This window comes from Microtus ochrogaster, chromosome 17, assembly GCF_000317375.1.
Source record: "Microtus ochrogaster isolate Prairie Vole_2 chromosome 17, MicOch1.0, whole genome shotgun sequence".
Taxonomy (NCBI): domain Eukaryota; kingdom Metazoa; phylum Chordata; class Mammalia; order Rodentia; family Cricetidae; genus Microtus; species Microtus ochrogaster.
This window is the reverse complement of record NC_022019.1, coordinates 32299734-32310666: the sequence shown is the minus strand read 5'-3', so window position 1 is coordinate 32310666 and position 10933 is coordinate 32299734. Positions and strand designations below refer to the sequence as shown.

The 10933-nt window shown below is 41.6% G+C and overlaps 1 protein-coding gene across 8 annotated transcripts in view; it reads right to left on the bottom strand.

Moving 5' to 3' along the window:
* Nucleotides 1-2815: 2815 nt before the first annotated feature.
* Mbnl2 (muscleblind like splicing regulator 2) overlaps nucleotides 2816-10933 on the bottom strand; it is a 151274-nt gene continuing 143156 nt past the window's right edge. For all 8 annotated transcript variants that reach the window (XM_013349324.2, XM_013349326.2, XM_013349323.2 and 5 more), the window contains one exon: nucleotides 2816-5606. In XM_013349324.2, the coding sequence (XP_013204778.1) occupies nucleotides 5592-5606 (15 nt within the window). In that variant the 3' untranslated portion in view covers nucleotides 2816-5591. The remainder of the gene's footprint in view (nucleotides 5607-10933) is intronic.

Here is a 10933-nt window from a genome sequence, read left to right as displayed (position 1 = left end):
ACGGGGTTTCATCCCTCAGCTTGAGGACTCAGCAGAGGCCGGGGAAGGGGGCCCTGGCAGACACAGCACTTGGCTTGTGTGCTTATGAGAGCTTTCCAAGCAAGAGAGAAAGACTGCCCTCATTTCTATTGTTTTAATGAGCATACAGGCAAAAAATAATAAATAAAAAAAGAGTCTTTTGCTTACATAAACCAAAAGCCTGAGAAGGCCCACAGCAAAGTTAGGAGACAAAGGCAAAACAAGAGTAAAATCCAACTTCTCAGCCGCCCTGAACACCATCAGACTTAGTGGAATGCCTTCCATGTGTGACCTTTGGTGACCTTTACCACAAAGTTATTCTCTCTGGCTCTGTCCCGCAGATATTCAAGTCACATCTTCTCAGGGACTCTATCTATGGGTCTGGCTGCTCTGTGACGTCATGAAACATCATTGCTGGGCAAAACCATATGGAACTTGACAAAAGCAAAACAAAACTGAGATACCCCGGAGAGAAGGCACAGCTGCTCCTAATAAAGACTCAAGCTCTGTCTTAAATCTCTAAGAGTACACTGTAGTTTGTAACCACCAAGTATTTCTTGCACTATATTTCTGTGATAGGGAAGAAAACCTATCTATTTGAAGTAAAAAAAAAAAAATAGAGTTTACACTTCAGTTTTAACCTCCCTGCATACTGTACTCAGAACCATAACGGAAGTCTAGCCTGGAGAAGGCCACGAAGCAAGTTCATTGCAACATGGCTGTGGAGTTAGAATGAGCCAAGGCTTGACGTTCCAATCCATAAGAGGGTTGCCTAATTTTTATGAGTTTCTGTTTCTCATCGACAACATGAGTATAAGGAATCCTTGACACCGTGTAAAATGTACGTGAACCAAATCAGTCACGGCTCCTGCCTCATTGCCTGACAACCGCTCCACGTGTGGGGGCGCCCGAAATGACCTGATTAAAAATTACGTCAACTAGCACCTGTGAAAGTTTCATGCACTGTGCTGGAAAGACACCTCCCGTTGGTGGACAATCAGCTTTTAAAGGGACTGAAACAGGAGAACTTGAATTTGTGTTCTGCCTGGCCAGGTCTGTGGGATGCGCCAGCCCAAGGAGCTGGGTGGAGCTATGGATCTGCGCACTTGCGGGGGTTGGGGTGTAGGCATGGGAAGGCACTGCAGGTCTGGAGTCACACTGTCCACAATGCTATGTGTTTGCTGCTCAGAGCTAGGAACTCCCAGCATGTGGAATCACTTGCCAATCATCAGCAGTTCCTTTCACGGACACAGCATGAACTGTTTAACTGGGGATTGGAGCCCAGACCTCCGCCCTGCCACGCACCTCCTTCACCTTCTCCCCCAAGAGACAGAGGGAAGCCATTATCGATTCATTCGTTGTGACTCATATTTATTCACAACGACTCAGTCATTTTTATGGAGAGGGACGCGTCCAACAGCAATAGCTGCCCAATTTCTCATGCACTTGGATTCTTGAAATAGGGGAAATTATTCTTTAGGGAGTTAGTATGTTGAATATTTCTAATGCTATAAAAGCATCAGAATGTTGAATATTATTTCAGTTTGCTATGCTGCTCCTAATTCTGTAGTATTGGGAAAAACAAAAACCAAAACCAAATACCCAACAACAACAACAACAACAACAACAACAAAAAACTCCAAACCCACCAAACTTTGGTAAAGGACAAAGAATGAATTTTTGGGTCTGAAATATCATTTTAATAGTTCAAATGGAAATATTTTTGACAAAGAATTACATAGGACACTTGACATCTTATATCTAAATAATTTTATGATAAAGTAGGGTGCTTTCATATCCTCTCAGGTTTGAGATAAAGTTATTTTTAAAGCCTTATTTTTATTACTTATATGTATGGGTGATCTGCCTACATGTATGTGTGTGCACCATATGCATGCAGTGCCTGTGGCCAGAAGAGGGCGTCAGATTCCCTGAAACTGAATCTGCATACAGTTGTGACCCTTCATGTGGGTGCTGGGAATTGAACCCTGGTCTTCTGGAAGAGCAGTCAGGGCTCTTAAGTACTGAGCCATCTCTCCAGCCCTTGAGATGGAGTCGTAGGGGTACACTCTTGCTAGCATGTGGTTCGTGGACACAGGGATCACAGATTCCCTTCCAACCCAGGGTCCTGTTCTGTTCTCAGTCTGTGTGGTCGGGCCTTCTGCACACAGCGGACTCACCTCTTTGTTCCCCTCAGCACTACAGCTCACGCTGCACTTAAGTTCCTTCTAGAAGCCTGCAGCACAGGTGATGCTCACTTTCTTTCCTTGTAATGAAACTCATGTTCTTGCACCTGGCCCCGATTTGCTTACCAATGTTCATGTCTCTTCATTGTTAGTCAGAACCACAAACAAAAGGACTGGACGGTGGGGTGCTCTGTTGCTAACTTTAAATGATGTTGAATGTATTTCCCAAGTGGCCACTTTGAATTATTTTTCTTGCTCTGAAAAGCCAAAGTCTGGGGTTGGAAAGATAGCATACTGGATACCTGTGCTTGGTGTCAAACCTGATGATGTAAGTTCAAACCCAGGGACCCATATCGTAGGAGAGAATCAACTCTCTCTCCACATGCACAGTGGTATGTACTCTGGCAGAAGGATGTGCAAAAGAAAAGAGCCAAAGCCCAAAGCAAAACACACAAACAAACAAACAAACAAACAAACTAATATCAAGCTTTGTTGCGCTCCCATCTGAAGAGTACTACTTGCTCTTTGATATCATTGAGGGCTAGCTACACAAAAGTAAAAACACTTCTGTCCAGCTATTACCTGTCTGAACAAGAAGGAAGACCACACGATCCTTTTAAATGCTTCTTTTATTTCATTGGTTGTACATTGGGTGAGTGAGAACTGAATGTTACAACCAAACATAGAATTGATACAAATTAGACTCCTGTTCACGCTGTAATAAGATAACGAATGAGGGAATTCTTTAAGAAGTGTTACGGAAAGATTTAGTAGAAATGTGACCAGTGGCATGTGGCTGAAAGACGTGTCTGTGAAGTGTGGTTACACCCTGAAAAACCAAGAGTGAAATGGAGTCCCGTACAAGTGGAGTTAGTTTCCTAACTGCTGTAGCTGTTGAACTGACGTCTTCCTGTCTTGGATATTGGTGATTTTGTTTTTGTAATTAAACAAAGCATTTAAGATTTATTCATCATAGTCAGACTTCTGAATATAAACAAACTTTTGGCAAATAATATTTATACAGAAAAATAGTTTTAGATCCTCTCAAATCCCAGAATTATTCTATAAAATTACATTATAAATAAATAAAAAGCAAAATCTGTTGTACATATATTTGTACATCTATGCATTTGCCTTGCCTCCTCCTTATTGTAAATGGCATATTTGACTCTCTGCATATTATAATCACAATTCTGGAAAATGGATATCATAGTAAAAAATACAGTCATCTATATTTGCTGGGGGAATACAGGTGATGTTTTTGATGCTCCATTATTAAAGGGCTGAAAATAGCTATGTGCTAATAATTTTTAAAATAAAAATCATGAAATGAAAGAAAAAAAAAGACAGTTACAACAATTAGTCTACAAAAATATTTCAGTGATTCCCATAATTTACCTTTTAGTAGCGTCTACTAACTTCTCAATGAGTTTAAATGAATAAACAAAGAAAAAAATAAGTATGAGTGTTTTAGGCAAGTTGTAGCGTAACTACATTGTTATAACTGAGAAAATTACAAATATCAATAATACATAAAGATGAAAACTAGTGAAGTGATACACGTTAGATACAATACCTATCCACAAATTAAAACAGACTCCATACAAGCACTACGCAAGATTATACTCAGAACGTGATTTCTCTTTTGATACAGTTATCAGATCTATGATGTAAGATAAATAGATAATAATTAGACTTTGACCAACATGAATTAATTAAATGCAGATTTTTTCCTCAATCAAAAGAAATTGGTATGGTTGATGCCTCTAGTTTTCAGAACAGGCGATGATACCAAAATTTAAAATATTTTACATTCAATCTCAAAAATCAAAATACTTCAATCACTAAAATATCCACAAAGAAAATGGATGTTTTAAACAATTACACATAATATCCATTTATAACAGCTGTTTCATTTCTTAAACAATAATTTAAAAACTATGTAGGTACTGTGTAGGCTATGTGCAACATATAAAATGTGAAATATGAAATATTTGGTATGATAGTGCTTAAACTTTAAAACAAACTTTCTGAACAAAATTTAATTGTATCGCTATTACCTTGAAGATCAACCAAGTATTTAAAAAAGTAAACAACATTAAAATATGTTTCATCCATATATAGTATATATATGTATGTGTATATATAATATGTATGTACTTGTATTAAAGTTTTTATACTTTTGAGACATAAAATATGCTTTAAGGTGAAAGAATTAAAAGAACTATGTTTTTCCATGCTGTAGTTAGTTACAACCCTTCAGTCCAACTTCTGAAATGCAGAAACAGTAATGGATACTCTAAGTGAGACTACCGGCTTCTGTTTACATAGGAATTTAGATTAAAGTCACAGTCTGGATCCGCAGTGACTAAACCGAGACATACTTAAACTGGAATATTATACAGACCTCCCCACCTACAGCTTCCCTGTTGGACTAGGTTTTAAGAATAAAGAGCTATTCGGTAACAGGCAACTGGGGGCGGGCGGGTGTGTGTTGGGGGTGGAGTTTGAAAGACCAATCCCTTAGATTCAACTATTGGCGTGAGCCTTTCATTCTTGTCAAGCTGGACGAAGTCTGGCAAAATCTAGGCACTTCTACAAAGTCTCTCTTATAAAACAACTTTAAAAATATACTTGGAAAATAATACCTTCAAGACTTTGTTGGGTGGGGTATGAAGCTCATACCGTGCAAAGTTTTTTTTTTTTTTTTCAATCTAAGCAACATGACTCTAGAATCCCATGATTCAGTGCGGCATCGCCAGGCAAACCGAATCGCACTCTCTGATGTGTCCCCAGCAATTGTGCTTGAACTGCCACTCAAATTTTAGACCTGCGAGGCAGGTTTTCTGTTTTACTTCACTTCTCATCTTTGCCGCCGAGCTTGTGTCCTCAAGAAGTGAATCATACCCTTGGATTCAGTAGGGAAATGAAATGACGGCGCTTGGAGTTAGAATCGAACCTGCCCTTGGAATAAGTACTTAAACTAATGCTAACTGTTTATTGCTAAATTTGAAATATTCTGAGTCGAAATGAGTATATCGGCTGGACTTTCTGCATCGGCTATAGTTACGGAGATGAGACAATATTCCTAGGACAGAAGCTAGGCTTAGAACCCTGTAAAAGAAAACCCCATCTTTTATGTCTCTGAACGTCGCAGCTGGTCTCAGGTAGTTAACTATCTTAGCTGGAATATACTAAGCATACCATATTTAATACTCATATATGACATAGCAGAACTAGCCTTAGGGTCGTGGTCTGTCCAGAAGAACTAAATTTAGCATGCAGTTTGTGGCAATTCTATCGAGGAGGAAACAGGATAGTATGTACAGTAACAATGTTTAGCTATTCTCAATGCAGATTCTTGGCATTCCATCCCATTCCTGTTGATTATTTCAGAATTATCTGCGGAGGAAAAAGACAAGCACCATTTAGACTTTCTGCAGGAAAAACGAGTTTACGTCTTACTCTTTGCTAAAAAAAAAAAAGGCATCTGCAAGTAGAACTATCTTCAATTTCTCATAATCCCGACACAAGCACTAACTCTGCTAAACCCCCACTCCTCATGCTGAGGGTTTTCACTCTTAGCAGTTTCCCTGTGCAGCTGTGGGAGGGAACGGTGACTCAAACACACAGTGTTTTCTGTGACACCGTGACAGCTTGTATGTGGGCAGGAGTCTGTTTAGAGCTCAATCTCTGAAGTCATTTTGCTTCATATTTCTTCGCTGTATGTTCATATGACTATCAAACTAATACTTTCTCTAGCCTTAAGAAAGCCTAATCAGAGAATTTATTCCTTGAAAGTTGTTTATGAACTTAACTCTAAATATGTAAGACTTAGCTAGATATTAACTTATAATTCAAAGATATAGTCTTATCAAACGTAATCTTGTTTCTAAGATATAACAGCAACCAGTTTCAAAGGTAGGATATGCTTACATGCCACAGAAAAGAGGAAAGCGGTAACAACCCAATTAAGCAGTTAAAAATATGCTTAATAAACACAGAAGTATAGCTAAAGTTCAAGCAAGGCTTTAATAGTTTACTACTGAATCCAAGCTGTGGTCCTCGGGATCAATCTCAAAGGTTCCTGCTTTTGTATTCCTGGAGTCTAAGTCCTGGGCCTGGTACGGTGAACACTCTGCCGTGGAGCTAAATCCCAGTACAATCACGTCCCTTACTAACCATGCTTCTGTAAAGGTGAGGGAAATCACGTCCCTTACTAACCATGCTTCTGTAAAGGTGAGGGAAATCACGTCCCTTTCTAACCCCATGCTTCTGTAAAGGTGAGGGGATTTGTCCTATGTGGCTGATGCCATTAAACACCAAGCTTAAATAAACAATTTTTATAAAAAAATATTTGTTCTTTGTGCAATGTTTTGACTTAACTTTGCATGATTAATGAACAAAAGCTTATTTGCTAAATAGCTAAAAACCTGTAAAAAATAACTGACAAAACCCCTTATGGTGAACATTAGCTAATATTGGTACACACCAGGCTTCAATTACCAATAAAGGGGCCATTTCTATAGACGTAATTTATTATCCTATTGTATCAGAATTTATGCACATGGGTATTTTTTCTTTGAGCACTCCAATGGTTCACATATAATGTTTTAGTATGTCTGAATGATGAGCCTGTCCATCTTTTACTTCATTGAGGCACATAAATGTATATAGAACTGACAAACATTTGTGTAAAATCAAAGTTGAAAACTTCAGACGTTGAGGCTGTTCATTTAAGATTTATTTACTTATTTTTACTTATATGGATGCACGTGTGTCTGTGAGTGAGAATGCTCCATGCGGGTGGGGGCCCAGAAGAGGGCTTTGCAGGTTTTGAACTGCCCGACTGGCTGCTGGAACCAAACTTGGGTCCTTTGGAAGAGCAGCACGTGCAGTTAGCCTCTGAGTATCTCTCCAGCCTCCCAAAAATTCCTTGGAATTTGAGGCTAATTTGGAAAAGAGAATCCTTGTTTCATATATTGGTAGATGTGAATAGGAGCATCATACAATTTTTATATGTAGATACTATCACAGGATCTAATAGGTGAATCTGTTTATCGTATTATATTTGAATGATACCACTGCAGTTAGGTAATATTTACATTTTCCAAATGAATTATAACTTTTTTTAAAAAAGATTTAGATAGTTCATTGTTAAATAGGAATTCCTTCTAGTTCATCCCGAGCTTCCTTGCTATCTGTACAACAGGACATTTCCTAAGCCTTCAAATCAAGTCCTTTTTCCTCCCCTATTTTCTCCTACTGTATCACGAGATCCTAAAAGATTTAGGGGAATCTTCTACTTACTTAGACAAACATTTACAAACGCCAGGGAAGTCAGGCACCCTACGGAAAGCCCAGCACTGTGAGAGTGTGTACATTTGCATTATAGACACTAACAATGGTGCCTTGAACTCGTGTGTGACAGAAAGAACACGGGGAACTGGACAGGAAATGGGCCTCAAAGCTGTAACTAAAGGTTGCCTAGACTCTCCCAGGCTGCCTTTTCCCTCTGACCCAAGCCACTCAAAAGCCAAAAGGAAGTTATGGTGTCAAAATGACGTCATGACTGCTCCCTTGAACCTAGACCAGAAAACTGGCGGGTAAGAGCTGCACCTTTGTCTCTCTGGGAAGTTCATGTGCCAGATAAACAGAACAAGACAACTCTGTAGCAGCTGTGCACTTCCAGAGTTCCAAAATTTGACATCAGGGGTCAGGAAAACATTCAGCTTTTTTTCTCCTTAGAAGTTCCATTTGTAGGTGGCAACATTTTCCCACGAAAGTATCATTCATTATCAGTTTTCTTTTCTGAGAACGTAACTGGTTGGGACTGTCTGAATGAAGTACACGTTAGGACAGAGGTCAGCCTGTGGGTCACAACCTCCACAGGGATCATAAGCAGATATCCTGCATATCAGGTATTTACATGACAATTCATAACTGTCAACATTGCAGTTATGAAGCAGCAATGAAATGATTTTATGGTTGGGGCTCACCACAACATGAGGAGCTGTGTTAAAGGGACAGAGCAGTAGGAAGGTTGAGAACCGCTGCCCTACAGTGATGTGTCCCATGGAAATAGAATATTAAGGTGATGAACAACAGCCAACCAATGCCACTCATTTTTAAATTATCCCTTTGATCACTGTGGGGGTGCTGCAGGAAGTGGGGAGGAGGGAAGTGTGTGATGGACAGGAGGGGAGAGGCCTGGGTGTTGGGGGGGGTGCTGCAGGAAGTGAGGAGGAGGGGAGTGTGTGATGGACAGGAGGGGAGGGGCCTGGGTGTTTGGGGGTGCTACAGGAAGTGGGGAGGATGACACTAGGAACTTCTCTTTGGTTTTTTTCCTTCTTTCCTTTACTCAGATTCTATTTTAATTGATGCTAAAGGGATACAACTTAAAGACAGGTGCATTTTCTGTGCTTTTCCGCAGGCTTGCCCCAGAGAATTCCTTCCAGATTATCGGCATTTCCCCCACTACCCTTCTTCACCTCCCTACCTTGGTTTCTCCACCATTCTTCATGATAGTTTTACACCCAGGTAGATGGAAGGCTTCTTAACATAGTAGGCTCATCGGTGTTAGCAGTGACCTGGCACACACACTATCAACCTGATGTGGACAACCCTAACTTCCAGTTTGTACGCTTGAAACATGGTTAATTACAGCATCAGGGCTAGAGAGATGGCCTTGTGGTCAAGAGTGCGTCCAACTCCTTCGGAGGACCCCAGTTTGTTTCTCTGCACCTATGTCACGAGGCTTACTACTTGCCTGTACCTCCAGCATCATTGGGTCATGAGCCTCTATGGGAATTTTTATTCACGTGAGAGAGCGCGCGCGCGCGCGCACACACACACACACACACACACACACACACACACACACACACCCTGCACACACATTGAAAGAAAACTTTTAAAACAGCCCACCAAATTTAAGCACAACAGTCTAAATGCCAATGATTTCTTTTCTGCCTTTCGTCCAAGCTGAGGTTGCTACCCACGGTGCCCTTTTCAGGGCACTGTAGCCCACATATTCTCGGAGGAGGTAACTGAAAGCTTTCGTCGGTCTGCAAGAGTCTATCTGCAAGTCAGATGGAGAGCTAACCTATCCTAAAGGGCCTTCTCTGTTTTGGTGTCTACACTCTAAATTGTCAGCAGGCTCTGAGAACATCTGTCGGCTGTGAGCCTAGAGTGTGCTGCTGTTGCAGTCTGCAGCTGTGGCAGTCTGTGCAGTATGAACCGGCCTGCACACACCAGGTATTTGCTCACTCTGCTTCTGGCTTGAGAATTCTCTTTAGGGCACGAAATGGGCGGCCTGTCTTAGACCCATGCCAGGAACTGGGGGCAGCTGCGGTTTGTACCTCTCAACACGCCAGCTGAGAAGGACGCTCAGAAGAACCCACTGGAGCCCGCGAATCAGAGCAAGGGATACCATTGGGCGAGTCTGGAGGGACCAGGAGGTGCAAGAAACAGGAGACAGTGCATACTGTCTGAAGGAGCTGGTGCTGGCCCTGAGTGGTCACCTACATCCCTCCCTAACCTCCTCCCAATGGATGCAAGAAACGTCTGTCACCCTACCCCAGAGTGCCACTGCTTCAGCTACAACAGAGACAAAGCAAATGTATTGAACAAGTCACGTGCCTATGTATATCTCCCTGGTGGACGATTCTCTTAAGTCCTGTTTACTGTAGCAGACTGTGAGTAGAGAGGGAGGCAAGATTCTTAAGTGTGACTGTGGTCTGTCATGTATGGTAGCGAAGACTTTGGACTGGAAATATGGTTTTCAAATCCCTTTCCCATGAAAAGGAGAACACACTAAAATGAAGACCACTGATACCCACAAAATCTACAGCTCAGTTTAGAAAAAATGGACAGACTGGACCTCCAGTCAGGGGTACCTTCACAATCATTTGGGGTTCCTCTGGTTGTTATCAATATGTGTGAGGCAAAACATCAGAGGGTTGCAATAGAACCATCTGATTAATAAGAAAAGCAAACCATAGTAATTGAACCATATCCCTTAACTGTTGTACTTAACAGTCTGGTGACTCTCCTCAGTATGCGGGTACCCTATTCTGTACCCCGCCATGCGAGCATAGCTCATACGTGATCTGATATTTTTGAAGACAAAGCATGAATGGCTCCTAGAAGCATCAAACATGTTTTCCCGGCAGACACATGTGCAGCCACTGACCAGTTCTTGCGTCCTTATGACGTGTGTGACATGAACGGCAGCAGAAGTTACAGAGAGGTAGTCTAAATTAGGTTGTGTATAAGGAAATGCCGAGCCTATCAGGTCAGCCAGTGTACAGTCAGATCGGTCAGTGTACAGTCAGATCACTCAATGTACAGCCAGAGCAGTCAGTGTACAGTCAGATCGGCCAGTGTACAGCGAGTGTACAGCCAGATCAGCCAGTGTACAGCCAGTGTACAGTCAGATCAGCCAGTGTACAGCCAGTGTACAGTCAGATCAGCCAGTGTACAGCCAGTGTACAGTCAGATCAGTCAGTGTACAGTCAGTGTACAGTCAAATCACTCAATGTACAGCCAGAGCAGTCAGTGTACAGTCAGATCAGCCAGTGTAGTCAGATCAGCCAGTGTACACCCAGTGTACAGTCAGATCAGCCTGTGTAAAGCCAGTGTACAGTCAGATCAGCTAGTGTACAGCCAGTGTACAGTCAGATCAGCCAGTGTACAGCCAGAGCAGTCAGTGTACAGTCAGATCAGCC